An 18,148-nucleotide genomic window follows, 5' to 3' on the forward strand; every position below is an offset into this window, starting at 1 on the left:
CTTACTCTGCTCACCGTCTCAGGGCCAAAGCCGTGCTCAGTAGGGAACATCAGCAGCTTGTAACAGGATGAGAAAACTGTGAAAAGTAATTTAACAGATTTATGTTCTGTGGTGCATTTGTACTGCTTGTCTAAATAAACTGTTTTCTAAGGTAACTTAAAAACGAGCTACTATTTTAATACCTAAACTGGCAAGGCGATTTTAGACCTGTAAAGGCATTAAAATAGTATTACCTATATATTTACATGATTAAAAAACAAAACAAAACAAAAACAAAAAACAACCAAAGGCAAACAAGCCCAGATATAGAATTTGTTTTCCGTAATTTTACAGTTTCCTCAAATCTTCACATCTAACTCCAAACCTGAATGTTCTCCAATTCAAAGAGATCACTGGAGCATTCTGGGCTTTTGCTTTCAAAAACAGGAAGCTAGTTTTTGGGCTTGTGGCGTCCCCCAGGATCAAGCTGGCTGATGGGAAATCTGAGAATCAACCTAGAGGGAAGTGAACAGACCAGCAGGCCACATTGTGTGGTGACAAAAGGTGTCATGCATGCCCAAGAGGACAAATCCTTGGCAGCTGCAGCCACTACGTAATCAGATCTCCAAAGTGCAGGCCATCAGGGACAAATGTGTAATTTCCTTGGCTGCCTGGTTCCTGCTTTTTTCTTTTCTTTCTTTCTTTTTTTTTTTTTTTTTTAATACATGCAGATACTTGCATCTCTTTACTTCTGTCAGCACAGCCAAAACCCATTCCGTTAGTCCTTCGCAGTGTGTTATTTCCAGCAATTCTTGATGCCCCACATAGAACCATCTATGTCTGTGTGTCACTTCTCAGGCCACGTGGTCCTGAAGCAAAGTCTGCCCAGTGCCGGCCAGCTGGTCGCATGAATAGGATAATAGTTCACTCTCCTGGGCTTGCTCTCTTCCTTCCTGTGCTGTCCCTGTCGGCTGGGGCCTTGCCCTCTTCCCTCTGTCAGAGATAGCAGGGAGCATCCTCAGCAGAGCAGAGAGACCTTGGCATCCCTGGGAGTTGGGAGGATGGGCCAGGATGTGCTGAGGGTGACCAGCCCCACGTGGCTCAGGGTAGAGGGACTTGTGCCTGGCAGCCTATGCAGAAAGCCTCCTGATTCTCAGCTCGGGTCCTGCCCTCAGGTGTCATTTTGCGGTTTCCACAGAGGTGTGTTCAGCCAGAACCATGAAAAAATTGTCAGCGTGGCAACATGATCTACAGCTACTCTTTCTGGGTAGTTGTTGGGTTTTGGGTTTTGTTTGCTTGTTTGTTTTTGGTTTCAGTTAAAATCGGTGTAACTCATGATGGCCATTGGGTTCTTTATAACGCCACTTTGGGATAGTAAGCAAGTAACAGACCCAAACGTGACACTTCCCTCTTTGTGAAGGTCAACTCTGAACAGCACAAAGCACGGGAAGATTTTGGAGTTGCCGAACTCACTTCTGATGCTTGTAAATAGCTACTCTAAGTCATTTAAACGCTCAATTGAGCTGTGGGGCCATTAATTGTTTGGTTTGACTGCTTTTGTGGCTGAAAAGAATTTATTAATAGTGAACCCATCTTTCCTATTGGTGTTTAAACAGCCTGAATGTTCCAAGTGGTATGTGAGGAAAAGAACGTTGTGATGTTTTTAAAGTCCCAAGAGTGTGTGAGGGCTACTCTAGAGGCACAGAGAGGCTACATGGCATGTCGTGTGGGGTCTTGCCCAGCTGGATTCCTGGGAGGCCCTCAGAGACCTCGGTTCTGCATCCCTGCCCCTGGCCAGTTTGGGGGGGCGGGGAGGTCAGAGCACCGTGTGGTGGTCCCTGTGTGAGGGACCTGCCAGAGGGCGTGAGAGGTAGTGGAACCAGAAGGGAAGCTGTGTCCTGTGACAGAGGCTCGCCGTGGGCCAACCCGCGTGGACGTGCCTTGCAGCCTGGGCCGAGATGCTCGCCTTCATTGCTGTTCGGTGATCTGAGGTTCCACAATGGTAGCTTCTCCTCCAGCTCTGACACAGAAATGAGGTGGGGACATGGTGAGTAAGTGTGAAAGTGCCTTGGGAATGACAGAAATGACCTCTCACAAATAAGCTCTTGGTTCTAAGCAGCTAAGATCCTGGCGAGTGCCTGGCCTTGGGCAGGAATTTCCACTCCCAGTGGCCCGGCTCCAGCGCCCCCTCCTCAGGCTGCCAAGTCAGGAGACCGAGACTCAGAGTGGGAAGCTCACAACTCCAGATCCCAGGCCCCAAGTCCTGGGCTCCTTACAGCCCCTGCCTTGTCTTCAAAAGCAACTATCGGAACTTCTCCTGATTATGAACCAACATACAGTTTCAATCAGAAAAATTGCAAAAACCTTGAAAAGCGCAAAAGAAAAGCTTTAAATACATATAATTCTGTGGCCCAGACATAACTGCAGGTCACATCTTTTTGTGGTCCTTCCATATTCCTCTTAAGCATCCAGAGACTTTAAACAAATAATGGGTTTTACTGCACACACTTTTATAGCACAGTGTTTGTCAATGGAGGGCCCATGGACAGCATCATTGGCATCACCCGGGGACTTGTTAGAAATACAAGACTCTCAGGCCCTGCCCCAGATTGAAGCAAAATCTGTGGTGGAAGCCTTCGGATGACATGTGGAAGTGCTGCTCTAGGCCACTTCTCCCCAGCACAGTGAACTGTGGACATTCTCCTGTGTCCATCGATATTTTCATGTAACACAATCTTGTTTGTGACTAGCTAGCGTTCCCTCATATAGCAGTGTCGCAGCACTGTAACCAGTTTCCTGCTGACGAGCCTTTGAAACGTTCCCAAGGTGCTGCCATATCATCTCAAGACAAATTTCTTAGAAGTGCTATTACCAGATCAGAAAAGATTTTGAAGGCTATTGATCCATGCTGCCAGAGTGTAAGGCCCAGGAGGATATAGCTTGACCATCACTCCGACTCCTGGCCTGCACTTCTTAGGAGGCAGTTGCTCTCATGGGAGAGAGCTCACACTTGGGTGAGGTACAGACTGATTTGAGTGTCACATTTTCCACTTCCTGGCTCAGTGGTCTTGGACCGGTTGCTTAACTTCTCTGATCCTGTTTTCTCACCTGTAAAAAGGAGATGAGATATCCTGTTTAATTCAGAGAGATTTGTGAGCATTAAATGAGAGTATAAACCATCTGGGACCTGGGACCTGCTTTATTCTCTTCCCTCTGAGTAAAATGAGCCCAGAGGCCTGACGCAAAACCCTTTGATTTCCTTGCATAAAAGATTTTCTGTTGGGGTTTATAGACTCCATTATAATAGGAATGCACCAGGGGTGTTATTGGCCTTGTCGTTTGGGCACTGCAAAGAAGGGCAAAGAAAGAGCCAAAGAAACAAAATTCCTGAACATTTTTCTTGAAATTGAGCAGAGGTTAAAGATGTACAAACAGTGCCATGGAGCACACACTGGAAGTGGGTGCAGAGGTGTGTGTGCCTGTGCAAGCAGGCTGGAGCGCATCTTCCTCTCCTGCTCCTCGGGGTACCTCTTGGTCCCTGAGCCATCCAGCACCGTGACCCCGATTGGGCAGGTTCATGGGCTCAGAGTTCCGTGAGGCTGATGGAGGCTGGCCTCGAGCAGGAGTGGGTTGCTGCTGTGGGTCTGGCTGGGTTTGACCAGCTGGGGCCTCTGGGGGAGTGCTGCTAGCTGGGATCTCCGAGACCCCAGCCCCAACTAACCCTAACCCTGACCCTTCAGTAGTTTAACCTACTGCATGGGCCCCTGAACCACCTACAGGATACAGGCGACCCTGCCAGCCTATTGTCCCTTTTCCAGGAGAAAGCTGAACCCTGAGCAGTGGACTCCTGTTGGCCTCGAGGCAGCAGGCCTTCAGCCTCGAAAGCACACAAAAGCGAGAATGTGTAAAAACCTTCAGAGCTCTTGGTGATCATTTTCCAAGTCACTGCTTTCTTTTGTCACCATCACATACACGGGTCATGCTTTATTGTTTAAATTGTGAACCATCTGACTAGAATTTTATATAGATGCATTTTGGAAAACAGAAAAGCAAGCTAGGATTTTCTTAGAAACATCTTCAGAAGTCACTGTCTCACCCCTGCCACCGTTGCTGCCCCCTTGCTGCTTGGTTTCAGTGATAATCCAGAATCACACTTTGTTCTCTAGAGCCTTCTGCCAGCCCTCCAGATGTTGCCTGGAAACCGCTGACCATCCTGGTTAGCAGTCTTTAGACATTGGACAAACTCAAGGCAGGCGACGTTGTGAAGCTAGGTTGCCGCCAGTGTCTGTCACTCATAAGTGGCTCAGCTGCAGATGTCAGAGAGGACATCACCTGGGGAGGCCAGCTTTGTGCTGGGGAAAGGCCAGAAAGCCTCCCCAAGCAGGTGATTTCCCCCGTGGTGTGGTCTGTGCACCTGCCAGGTGTGGTCCCGAGCAGGAGCGCTGGGAGTCCTGTCACTGCCACACAGGGAGTGGGGTGAGCCGGTGCCCGGTAACACAAGCATTTGGAAAACAGTTCACAAAACCTGTTATGAACCTGGGATAACATGATGGGTTTTTAAGAACAAAGAACAGAGAAACGCAGAGCTAAGGAGCACATGTTGGGTGGCAGAGACGAATATGTCCCCAACGGTGGCCCCTCGCTCTGCAGACACGCTTCAAGGGGGACAGGCCGTGCCGTGTGTTCCTGGTGCTGGAACGAGAGGGAGGCATCGGATTTGGCTGTGTTAGGCTCAGAATCTGCTTGGAATTTTTTCAGCATTGGTTCTCATTTCTTCCTGGGATCAGCCCCTACCCAGATGGAAAAGGCAACCTTATCCTGTCATTGTCCTTTGCCCGCCTGTGGCGACCCCAGGGAAACAAAGCCCAGGTTTGTTATTTTTCATCCTTAGCAAGCTGGCAGTGACTCCACTTAGAGGGAGGCAGGTGCCAGCTCCAGACCAACTTCCTGCAGTGTCACCCCTGGCCTTCCAGACTCGGAGAGAAAGCAGCAGTGCATGTGTTTCTTTGCTTTTACTGCTGGGTCTTCACACCTGCACTGGGGGCTTGTGAGGGCCTCAGGAGTGGCTGTGGTTGGCAGAGGCCCCACTCCCTGGTGTCCAGGCCCAGTGAGACTGCTTGGGGAGATAGGGAAGAAGGCTCTGGATCAGCACCCAGTGGCATCTCAAGGGCCCTAAGCCACTGCAGGATGTGGGGGATGGACGGGGAAGGCCCTCTCTTCTGCCTGCTGCTGGTCCCCAGCAGGATGGAAGTGTGGGAGGCTTACTCAGCATCCACAGGGTGGCTTCCTTTTAGCAGCGCCTCAGGCCTGAGCCAAGGTGGGCTTCTGAGCACAGAGAGACGCAGGTGTGTGTGTGTGTGTGTGTGTGTGTGCGCGCACGCGCGCGTGCATGTGTGTGCACCACAGCTGCCGTCCCCTGGGGCAAAAGAATAGACCTTCAGCATCTATTGCCAGGTTTTCTAGTATGTTTCTGACCTCCTTCATTACAGACATTAATTTATCTCCTTGGATTGTGTGGATTCTGGGACAAAATAATGAATTTCTTTGTGACACATGCATATATTGCGAGGGGAACAGGGAGCGGAAGTGGGGTTGGGGGAATGAAAGGAAGAGAAAGGCAGAGGGGAAGAGGATTGGCAACACAGAGCATTTTTTTCTTTTTAGAGATTTTATTTATTCATGAGAGACACAGAGAGAGAGGCAGAGACATTGGCAGGGGAGAAGCAGGCTCCCTGTGGGGAGCCCAATTCAGAACTTGATCCCAGGACTCCGGGATCACGCCCTGAGCCAAAGGCAGATGCTCAATCACTGAGCCACCCAGGTGTCCCAATACAGAGCATTTTACTCTTAATGTGCCACGCCTGAAGCTTGGGTCCACATGGCACAGTGTGTACACTTTGGGTGACGGGAAGAAAGCAGAGCTCAGAGTGAAATTAGAATTATTGCTGTGCTCAAAGACCCAGCACCAGGGGCTTACAGACTGAGCTGTGGCAGATGCCCCGCTGCCCCGCTGCCCTCATCCTCTGAAGGTGTGCAGTTCTCAGTGCGTTTGACCTGTCACGGGGGTACACAGGGAAGTAGAGCAGTGGCATGACTTAAATTCATTTGATCAGGATAAAAGAGTCGCACGTCTCATTCACCAGATGGAAAGATTTCCAGTAAGGCAGCCCCTGTCCATCCAGGTGATTGTCACCTCTGCACATCACTTGGGCTGGTTGGACGGTGTTGGCATGTAGATGGTGCCCCTTCAGCTGCACACATCTTGGCAATGTGGGGGATGCTTGGGGGCTTGGGGGCAGATGGTCCACCTGGCTGAGCCTCCCTCTCTGCTTTTGTTACAATGGGACAGTAGCCCAGCATTTTAGGGTTCCTTTGTACTGTGTAAAGCCCTGTCCGTGGAAGTCCTCATCATTGTTCTTATTTCATAAAAATCTTTTTACTGATAATTACTCAACCTCAGTGCCTGAGTCTGCCTATTTTGAGTGGGCCAGAATGAGGGGTGGTGTTATGTCTCCTTATTAATAGCCCTTGGAGCATGACTTCCTACTAAAAGGAAAAAAATCTCAGCTCTGCATCTGCCGTGCTGCAGAAATGCCAATCACATATGTAACATCCTAGATAAATTAAGCTGTGAGAGCTTTCTTCACGTTCTTACTTTTTGATATACATGCATTTGAAAAGGGAGTTTACGGGGCTGCCCAAGTGTCTCAGTCAGTTAACTGGCTGCCTTTGGCTCAGGTCATGATCCCAGGGTCCTGGGGCCAGCCTGTGTTGGGCTCCCTGCTCAGTGAGGAGCCTGCTTCTCCCTCTCCCTCTGCCCCTACCCCTGCTCCTGTGCACTCATGTGCTCTCTCTCTTTCTCTGCCTTTCTCAAATAAATAAAATCTTTTAAAAATGGAGAGTTTATCATCTCAGTAAACTGATGACATTAAATATGGCCCAGCCCTGGTAAAGCTTCTCTGTGCCCTGGGTTCCAGTGGCCCATTTGTCAGGTGTATGTGCAGCAGTCAGCACAGGGCACAGCTCTCTCTCCAAGATGGAAAAGTTTCTAAGTTACATACCCTCTTGGCAAGATATCCCCAGCATTAGAGTGAATTTATATCCTATTTTCCCAAGAATTATGCAAATACAATATCTAAATTAAGGTTGCAAAGTTTGAAGCTCTTATGCCTACCTATTTTTGAAGTAATAGTTTTGTTAAAGTCTCTAATATAATTTTTTTTAGTTGAATAACCTGAGAATGTCTAAACTAATGTTCCTCAAATCTCATATGAAAACCTCCACTTCTGGTTGTGTAAAAACGGGTTCCTCCTGCAGGAGCTGTCGTGCATCACAGTCTGAGACATAAGTTTTATTGAGGAGTATTCATGTAGGCTTAGGCTTCATGTGTGAGCACAGGTTCACATGTGGGTGTCTATGTATATACACTGCGCTGTATGCATTTCCAGCTAAGTAGCAGATCAAGTCACCCATTTACAAGGATTCGGAATACCAAGAAATCAACTGTTACGTAAATTTCAGAAATGGTGTTGGTGATCTTCCATAAGATACTTGTTGACTCGCTTACAAACTGTGCTGTTTATCTCGTGGATGATTGAGTTTGTATGAACGAAACTCATCATATCTTTGCAAAGAAACAGCCCAGTGAATTGTGGCCCACAGCCCCATTCTTTGTGGAATCCCTCACTGTTCTTGAGCAGGCCATAGCCAAAGGGAAGCCTGACGATGGGAGCAAGGCATCTGGAGCAGGAAGGTCCTCTGCACTGGTATTCCTTCACTCCTGAGGGCCATTGAACTTTAGCTCTGCATGGGTGTCCCTAAGTCATGTCTAAAGGAAGATAGTGGGCAAGCAGAACTCAGGCTGAAGAAACGTGACATAGTTTAGCTAAGTGGCCTTGGGAATTGACTGAGTAGTGGATGCTGTTTCATTTTTATCAGGAGGTGATTCTTTTGGCTAGCAAGTGTTATAAGTGCCTTTGGTTCATGCATCCATTCATCCACTCATCAACATTTCTGAGCACCTTGTATGGCAGTACCATGCTGGTGCACATTCTCTATCCTCAAGGAGTTAGTCTTCATGTTTCGATACAGGATGACTTGCTTCTCTAGGCCAAGCTTAATTTTATTTTTTCATAAGATAAACAATTACAGGATACTGGAAGCTTCAAAACTGACCACCCCGTATGTTCCTTCATTCTTCCCTTTTGTTCTAGTCAAAGCACTGTGACTCAGTATCTGAGTTCTCTGGTTTCAGCCCTTTGCTTATAAGGCCTCTTGGCTTTCTTTTCTCCCAAATGTCAAAGTGGATCTCTTTCTCCTCTTTGTCCTTTCTGACAGTTAGACAAAGAAGGTTTTGCACACACACATCTAGGTGTCAGAGAAATGGCTGTGATGATTCCAGCCTTGACACCCCTGTCACTTTGGGGTGGGTACAGTGGTCAAGTCCTCTGCTCTGGAGGATAATAATATCTATCGTGAATCACTAAGTTGCCACAATTTTTGAAGAGAGATTTCTCACAGGAACTTTGCGAGCATTACACATTGCATTTGCCTCAGTAATGTGAAATTTATTTTTCTAAAAAAGGTACAGGCAGATTCTGGTGTGACTCACTAGAGAACAATAGTTAAGTCACAATTTATTTTTGTCTTTTTCCCCACAAAAAGGAAAAATTGATTAAATGTATAGGGATTGTAAGCAGGTTTAAATCTACAAAGCAGAACTGGATCAGAGAATCATGCAAACACAGATATGATTAAAATTGGCAAGTGCCATGAACAGGTATGTTGTGGGAAGTCCTGGGTCATCCTGAAGGGGCATATCAGTCTTCTTGAGGAAGCAGAATTGAGGATAAGTAGGAGTTAATAAGAAAAAGGAGGGCATGAGGGCAGGGAAGAGCATGTTCAAGCAGAGGGAACAGCATCTGCAAAGGCCCCAGGCTGGAAGGAAATGGAACATTGTGGGAAGGGAAAGTAGAGTCAGGGCACACATTTATGCCATTTGTGCACAGGGCCTCTGGCTGAAATCCAGGCCGCCTACCCTTCTTGTCCACGCTTAGATTTACCTACATGTATATTGTTCTCCATTCCTACCCACATCTCCAAAGCTTCCATCTGAGATCATATCCTTCTTCCTTTAATATTTGTTTTAGTTTGGGATTGCTGGAGACAAACATTTCATGTCACCTTTTCTGAAAAGCTCTTTATTTTACCCTTTTTTTTTCTGGTAACACTTTTTTCCCCCAGAAGCTGTACTGACATATAATCCATGTACCATAAACTTCACCTGTTTAAAATGCACTGTCTACAGGTTTTAGGGTATTTATAGAGTTGTGCAACTGTGAGCATAATCTAATTTTAGAACATACTCATCTCACCCAAAAGGAACCTTGTGCCCATTAGCAGTCACTTTCCACTCCACTTCTCTTCCCTCAGCACCCCATTCCCCAGCCCTAGGCAAATGCTAATCTACTTTCCATCTCTAGGGATTTGCCTATTCTGGATATTTCGTAGAGGTTATAGTCTTTTGTGTTGGCTTCTTTCACCTAGCATAGTGTGTTCAAGGTTGATCCATGTTGCAGCATGAATAATACTTCATTCCTTTATATGGCTGAATAATAGTCCATTGTATGTATATACCACATTTTTAAAAAGATGTTTTATGTATTTATTCATGAGAGACACAGAGAGAGAGGCAGAGATGTAGGCAGTGGAACTCCATCCCAAGACCCTGGGATCATGCCCTGAGCCCAAGGCAGATGCTCAACCACTGAGCCACCCAGGTGCCCCTATACCACATTTTTAATTTGGTCATCAATTCATGAACATATAGGTTATTTCTACTTTTTTTATTATAAGTAATGCTGCTATGAACATTGGTGTGCAAGTTTTTGTGTGCACTTTTTTCATTTTTTCTTGTTATAAAATACACACCACAGAAAATCATCGTAACCATTTTTAAGGGTACAGTTCAGTGGGATTAAGTACATTTTTATTGTCATGCAACCATCCCCACTTTCCATCTCCAGAATGCTTTTCATCTTGCAAAACAGAAAGTCTATTCCCATTAAGCAGTCACTCCCTATTATGGCTTCCCCTAGCCCCTGCAAACCACCATTCTACTTTATGTCTCTATGATTTTGATTCTTCTAAGTAGTAGAATCATACAGCATTTGTCTTTTCATGATTGGTTTATTTCACTTAGCATAATGTCCTCAAGGTTCATCATGTTGTAGCTTATTTCAGAATTGGCTTCCTTTTAAGACTGATAAGGAAAAACTTTCTTCTGTCATTTTGCTATTTTTTCTAAACCTTATAGATTTATTTTATCTCTAATTTCATGCATTTCTTTTGTGTTTAGTTGATTTTTTGGTAGTGAAATGTTTCAGTTCCTTTCTCCTTTCCTTTTGTACTTACTCCATAGCTATATTCCTTGTGGTTCCCATGGGAATAACACTTAACATCCTAACACTTTAATTTGAATTTATACCATCTTAACTTCAGTAACACCCCAGTCCTCTTACATGTCTGTCTCCATTCATTTCAGTTGTTGATGTCACAGAATAACATCTTTATACATTGTGTGTCCAAAAAATAAACTAATAATCTTTAAAAATACATCAGTCTCTTATATAGTGTAGAAAACAAAATGCAGAGTTACAAACCAAAGCTACAACACTGCTGGCTCTTAGACTACTCATTGCTTTTTTATTATTTTTTTTCACTTTTTAAAAAGAGTTTATTTATTTATTCATAAGAGACACAGAGAGAGACTGAGAGAGAGATGGAGACACAGGCAGAGGGAGAAGCAGGCTCCATGCAGGGAGCGTGATGCGGGACTCAATCCCGGGACTCCAAGGTCACTCCCTGGGCCAAAGGCAGGTGCCAAACCACTGAGCCACCCAGGGATCCCCCTCATTGCTTTTTTAAAAAGCAGGGGTACCTGGCTGACTCAGTCAGTAGAGCATGGGACTCTTGATTTCAAGGTCACAAGCTTGACCCCCAGGTTGAGTGTGGAAGTCTGCTTAAAATAAAAAGGATTTAAAGAATAAAGAAGTAGGTTATTTCTCTTAGAAAAATGAAAATAAAAATAAATTAGTAATGTGTTAGCCTCGAGTTCTTTTTCACCACTGTGGCCACTGCTATAAGTACGTTCAGGCTTTAGAAGAGGCTTGCCTCTGGTGTCCTCCATTATGGCAAAAAGAAGGTCTGGTTAGATCTCCATGAGACCAATGTAATTGCCAATGCCAACTCCCACCAGCAATTCTGGAAGCTGATTAAAGATGGGCTGATCATCTGGGAGCGTGTGACTATCCATTCCTGGGCTGAATGGCAGAGAAACATTTTGGCCCCATAGGAAAGGCAGGCATATGGGCATAGAGAAGTGAAAGAGTACTGACAGCACTCAGATGACCAAGAAGGTAACCTGGATGAGGAGGATGAGAATTCTGTGCTGGCTGCTCAGAGGATACTGTGAATCTAGGAAGATTGACCACCACATGTATCACAACCTATATCTGAAAGTAAAGGTAGCATGTTGAAAAATAAACAGATTCTCATGGAACACATCCGTAAGCTGAAGTCAGATAAGGCTCACAAGAACCTTCTGGCTGACCAGGCCGACGCCTGCAGGTCTAAGTCCAAGAAAGCATGTAAGTAAGTGCCTAGAGTGGCTCCAGACCAGGAAGGAGGAAATTGTGACTCTGTCCAAGGAGAAGGAGGCCAAGAGTTAAAGCTCCGCCTCTTCTGTCTCTACATAGTGGCCTTGGCAGTTACATAGATCGATCATTCAATGAAACAAATTTTATCTGCCAAGAAAAGATATTAGTCTCTTAAATCATCTAGAAAACAAAAAATAGAATTACAAACCCATGCACCCATGTGTGTACATTTACTAAGGTGTTTCTTCATATGGCTTCAGATTACTGTCTAGTGCCCTTTCATTCAACCTGCAGGACACCCTTGAACAAGTATTTCTTGCAGGGCAGGTCTGGTGGCAATAAACTCAGATTTTGTTTATCTGGAGATAGCTTATCCTTCCCTTTTGAAGGACAGTTTTGCCACATACAAGGTTCTTGGTTGACATTTTTTCCTTTTAGCGCTCTGACTTTATCAGCCCACTGCCTTCTGCCCTCTAGAGTTTCTGAGAGAAATCTGCTTTGTGGAGAATCTCTAGCATGTGATGACTTACTTCTCTCTTCCTGCTTTCATGATTCTTTTTGTCTTCGGCCTTCAACAGTTTAATTATAATGTATGTGAATGTGGGTATTTTTGAGTTCATCCTACTTGGAGTTCATTACCTCCTTGGATGTTTATATATTCATGTCTTTCATGAAATTTGGGGACTTTGGAGTCTCTATCTTTAGATAATCTCTCTGCTTCTTTTTCCCTCTCCTTTTTCTGGGACTCGCACAATGCATATATTTGTCTATTTGGTGGTACTCTTATGCTCTGTTCACTTTACTTCAATCTTTTCTTTTTTTGTTCCTCAGACTCAGTTATTTCTGTTGACTTATCTTCAAAGTTTCTAATTCTTTCTTCTGCCTGCTGAAATCTGCCTTTGAATCCCTCTAGTGACTCTTTCAGTTACTATACTTCTCAGCTCCAGAATTTATCTTTCTTTTTAAGTTTTCTCCTTTATTGATATGTCCATTTTGTTCATACATTGTTTAATTGACTTTCTCCACATCTTTCTCTTTTTTTTTAAAGGCTTTTTATTTATTCATTCATGAGAAACAGGAGAGAGAGAGACAGAGACACAGGCAGAGGGAGAAGCAGGCTCCACGCAGGGAGCCTGATGTGGGACTCGATCCCAGGTCTCCAGGATCAGGCCCTGGGCTGAAGGCGGCGCTAAACTGCTGAGCCACCCACCCAGACTGCCCTCTCCACATCTTTCTTTAGTTGAGTATCTTTAAGTCACTTGTTTTAAAGTCTTTGTCTGGTACCTATGCTTTATGTCTTTTTTAAGGGATAGATTAAAAAACTGGATATGTGAATCTAATAATATGGTAACTCTGGAAATCAGATTCTCTCTCTTCTTCAGGATTTGCTGGGATTTGTTTTTGTTTTTATTTTTTCAATTACTGTAGGCTCTCTCTATGCCAAGGATCACCCATTAAGTAAATTGATTTTCAAATATTAAACCAACCCACATTCCTAGAATAAATCTCACTTTTATACTTGCTGGATTTGACTAGTATTGTCTCAGGAATTTTTATGTTTATATTCATAGGTGATATCAGTCTGTAGTTTTCTTCTATTGTGATGTCTTTGTCTGGTTTGCCTTTCAGGATAATAGTGGCCTCATAGAATGAATTGGGAGTTGTTACCCTTTTTTTTTTTTTTAAATTTTATTTATTTATGATAGTCACAGAGAGAGAGAGAGGGAGGCAGAGACATAGGCAGAGGGAGAAGCAGGCTCCATGCACCGGGAGCCCGACGTGGGATTCGATCTCGGGTCTCCAGGATCGCGCCCTGGGCCAAAGGCAGGCGCCAAACCGCTGCGCCACCCAGGGATCCCAGTTGTTACCCTTTTTTATATTTTTGGAGAACAGTTTGCAAAAGGAAAGTTGCTTTTAATTCTTCTTTAAGTGTTTTATAGAATGTAAGAATGAAGATATCTAGGCCTGGGCTTTTCTTTATGGGAAATTTTAAGTGACTAATTCAATCCCTTTTCTTATTTTAAGTGTAGTCAGATTTTCCATTTCTTACTGTTTCAAGTTCAGTGGTTTTGGTCTTTCTAAGGATTTGTCCATTTCATCTAAGTTACCTATTTTCGGGGAATATAATCATTTTATAATATTCCTTTATCCTTTTTATTTCTATAATATCTGTAGTGATGCTCTTTCATTTTTGGTTTAATAATTTTAGTCTTTTCCCCTTTTATTAAGTTTAGCTGAAGGTCTATCAAATTCATTGATCTCTAAAGAACCAGCTTTTGTTTCATTGATTTTCAAAATGTTTTCCTATTCTATATTTCATTAATTTTTGCTCTAATATTTATTATGTTCTTTCCTCTGTTTGCTTTCTGTTTAGTTTGCTCTTTTTTTCTAGTTTCATGTGGAGGAAAGTTATGATACTGGTTTAAAATCTTTCTTACATAGATGTTTATAGCTATAAATTCCTTTAGGCAGTGTTTTAATTGTATCTCACAGGTCTTGGTATGTTCTGTTTTTGTTTTTATGCGTCTCAAAATATGTTATAGTTTCTCTTTGACGTGATTGGTTATATAGTAGTGCAATGTATAATTTCTGCATATTTGTAAATTTTCCCAAATTACTTGCGCTGTTGATTTCTAATTTACTTCCATTGTGGTTGAGGAATATGCTTTATTTGAATTAATTCATTTTAAATTTGTTGAGTCTTGTTTTATGACCTACCATATAGTTTCAGGGGTAATGTTCTATATGCAGATAAGGCAGCTTTGTATTTTGTTATTGAATAGGGTACATATATTATATATATAATATATATATATTCTAATTGATCTATATAGTGTTCAAGTCTTTTACATAATTGTTGAATTTCTATTTGTTCTATCCATTTTTGAAAGTGAAGTTCCCCAATTATTGAAGTTGCCAGTAGTATCTTTGAATTGTCTCTCTTATCAATTTTTGCTTCATGTATATTGAGGCCCTGGTTTTAGGTGCATACCTATTTATAACTATTCTATCTTCCTGATGGATTTACCAATTTATCATTACAGAATGACTCTACTTATATCTGGTAACAGTTTTCTCTTAAAATCCTTTTTTCCTCTGACATTAAGATAGCCAGTTCATTGATTATTTATTATCATATTATTTACTTTCCACATATTTGTGACTTTTTCAAATCTTCTCATTCTGATTTCACTCCATGGTTGTCAGAAAACATACTTTCTGTAATTTCAAGTCTTTTAAATCAATTTGGGCTTTTATGGCCTAGTTGTCTATCCTGTAGAATCTCCCATGTGCACTTGAGAAGGCTGTTTATTCTGTTGTTGAGTTGGGAGGTTCTATAGATTTCTATTAGATCTAGTTGGTTAATGTTCTTCAAATCTTTTATATCCTTTTTGATATTCTGCTTAGTTCTGTCAATCATTGGAAGCAGGGTATTGAAATCTTCAACTGTTGTTGAATTTTATATTTGTTTTTGCATCATCTAGGAAGAAAAACGACCTCTAAGACTCTGAAGTCTTTCTCAGTGTTTTCTAATTTTCAGGACACTGAAAAGTAAAAAAAAACTCCAGTGATTAGATGATATATTTAAGGCAGATATTTGGGAATGGCTCTAGGATTTTCAGATGATCTGGCACATTGGTATTCGGATTCATTTTTATTTGCTTTTAACAGCATAAACTGCATATATAGATCTGTGATCATTGGCTTTTAATTTTCTTAAAAGTTACTTAATCATAATTGTCACCACTCACCCTGAGAATCTCAGGTGTAACCACACAGGCAAAGGTAGAGTCAGCTTTCTCCAAGACTGATGACTCTGTACCAAGTAGTCACAGGCACTGGAAAAAGCAGAAGAGAAACATACATAGATTTGGCCTCACTGAAGTACCATCACTTGAACCAAATTTACCTCTGTTTTTAATCTTTTCAAAGTCGTGTTGCTCTGTAAAAAAACAACAACAACAAACAAACAATTTCCTTCAGTTCTCCCTCAACCAAGAGGGGTCATGATAAAGATTATTTATTTTTTACAAAGTCAGGTGTCAGTAATTCCATGGAGGATTTCCTCAGTCTTAAATTGGATTGTAAAAGTAGATCCATTTGTGGAACTGGATGACTTACTGCTTTTCATTCTCTTGGAACCTGTCTGTCATCTGCAGAGCCTCTCTCCTTTGCTCAGCTATCTTGTTCCTGTGTTATGTTCAGTTCCTTGCTCCAGGCACTGTCCTGGGTGCTGGTAGGAGAGCAATAGACATAACAGGCACAGCCTGCCGTCTTGGAAGAGAAGGAAATGCTAAGCAGGCATCTTATAAACAATTCTTGTTGACAGCATTGGTGGACATTGTGCAAAAAAAGGTACAAGGGCTGAGAAAGAATACCGCAGGGATCTGAACATGGCCTGGAGGGTGTTGTGGATTTGGCAGGTCTGTAGGGATGAACACTAAGACTTTCCTACATAATTATGTGCTCAGGTTATGCAATCAAGTTACAGATATTTTTCTTTGCCTTGTATAGGTAAATATAGTGGATTAGAACCTTTAAAATACCATATTAAAATCTATTCTCGTTCTTCAAATGAATAAAGTTTTGTAGAATTTTTCAGTATAAGCTGCGACTAATGATGAAATTCTCCCATAAACCGGGAAGAAGCCTGTGGTTGCAGTTAGGGTTCAGAGGGAGGGAGTGGATCAGACCCAACAGAACTCCACTGGATCTACGTACCCAGATCACACTGATGGGTGCTGTGAACTACAGAGGGGGCTGGAGGCTCAGTCCTCTTTTAAATCGGTGAGAACCCCTGAAGAGGCCCCCTCAGGTCTAGATTGGAAGAATAAATTTTCCTTTACTTAGGCTTGAGCTGTCAGAACAACAGGGGTTGGAGTGGTGGTGCTAGAGGGCAGAATGCTGGTTGAGGGGGCATTGGGGTGAACTTTGACTTTGAATTCAAGCAAAAGGGGTGCCAGGAGTTATGACGTGTTTGCCACATTGCTTTCTCATTATGGTTTTCTTTCTTCTGACTTGTCTTTGATTCTTACTGGGGGTGGGAGAACATGTGTTTAGAAGGGCAAGTCCTTGGGCCCAGTAGAGAAGACATTCCATGGTAACAGCTGTGGAGTATTTTCCCTGGAGAGTCTAAGTGAAGGGGATGGTCTCTGTGGTCCTCCACAGAGGACATTCCTGGATGGCCTGGAGTGTGGTCTCATCGGTTACCTGGCAGTGGTTTGATTTACCTTGCTCTACAAGGCCCTTCAGGCTGCAGGACATTGGGAAGCACAGGGGGCCTCTGGGAATCCATATGTCTTGATCTTTGACTGGTAACATTGGCTGTAAAGTGAGCTGCTTGCAGAAGGAGACTGTCTTCATGAGACAGAATCAAACTCACCTGCTACCAGGATGTGCTGGTTGTGTACGCTCTTGTTTTTGTTTATGCAGAGACACGTATAAGCACGCAATGAGGAACAAGCTATGGAAACTGATAGCTGTTCTCAGCAAATGTTTCTGTGTGCTGTGTTCTCAGTCCATTTAAGTAAAGTATTATTATTTTATTATTATTTTATTATTTATTTTTATTATTATTAAAGTATTATTATTCCCATTTTGTATATTGAGGCTCAGCACTGGTGTGTGTGTTGGGGGTGGTGAGGCTTCAACCCCAGGTCTGCCTGATGTCCCAGGCTTTGTCCTTTCCCTCTGCACCATATTGCACTCTTATTGGTATGAAGATACTTAGAACAGAAAATATGAGCAGGTTTTAAAACTTCTCATGTAAGGTGAGCCCGATTCCCATGTGATCCCTTCATCTGTAGGGTGACTTTAGCCTCCGTGTGTGAGTCCATAGCAGCCTTGGCATCTGGTGGTGCTCTGTGCATCTGGCCCCACCAGGATGTGCCGTATAGCAAGGTGAGAACTGGGCCATTCTTGGGCCTCCCCCCCCCCCCCCACCTGTTCCTGAACCTGCTGCCTTACATGACCTCATCACAGCCACACCATTCAAGCCAGGCAGAAGCAAGTGTCAGCAAGTAGATCTCCTCCACACTCAACTCCACCCTTCTATACCCAAACCCATGGGGGCTTGTGCACACACTGTCTCATATAGACCTGCACAATCATGACTTCTCAAGAGTGATAGTAGATAAATAATGATAGCCTCAAGCCCCTTTCTCCTAAACTAAGATTCTCTGGCAACCCCAGTGGATGTTCTCCTGGGGCCTCTTTGGTCTCTGAGCTCTGGCATGTTCCTGCACAAGGGCTGCTTGACAGGCAGAGTCATTTCATTTTTTTTTTTATATAACTAACAGTATTTTATTTATTTATTTATTTATTTATTTATTTATTCATGAGACACACAGAGAGAGAGGCAGAGACACAGGCAGAGGGAGAAGCAGGCTCCATGCAGGGAGCCCGATGTGGGACTCAATCCCGGGTCTCCAGGATCACACCCTGGGCTGAAGGCGGTGCTAAAGCGCCGAGCCACCCGGGCTGCCCGGCAGAGTCATTTCAGTGGGAGATTC

The 18,148-nt window shown here is 43.5% G+C and overlaps 1 protein-coding gene and 1 pseudogene across 1 annotated transcript in view; both read left to right on the top strand.

The window, feature by feature from the left end:
• The first annotated feature begins 1,683 nt into the window (after positions 1-1,683).
• Positions 1,684-18,148, top strand: part of CRACDL (CRACD like) — a 79,703-nt gene continuing 63,238 nt past the window's right edge. The window contains exon 1 of the mRNA XM_072842673.1: positions 1,684-2,015. Coding sequence (XP_072698774.1) covers positions 1,699-2,015 — 317 coding nt within the window. The 5' untranslated portion in view covers positions 1,684-1,698. The remainder of the gene's footprint in view (positions 2,016-18,148) is intronic.
• LOC140600476 (large ribosomal subunit protein eL19-like) lies at positions 8,751-13,270 on the top strand (annotated as a pseudogene).

This window comes from Canis lupus, chromosome 11 (genome assembly GCF_048164855.1).
Source record: "Canis lupus baileyi chromosome 11, mCanLup2.hap1, whole genome shotgun sequence".
NCBI classification, from domain to species: Eukaryota; Metazoa; Chordata; class Mammalia; order Carnivora; family Canidae; genus Canis; species Canis lupus.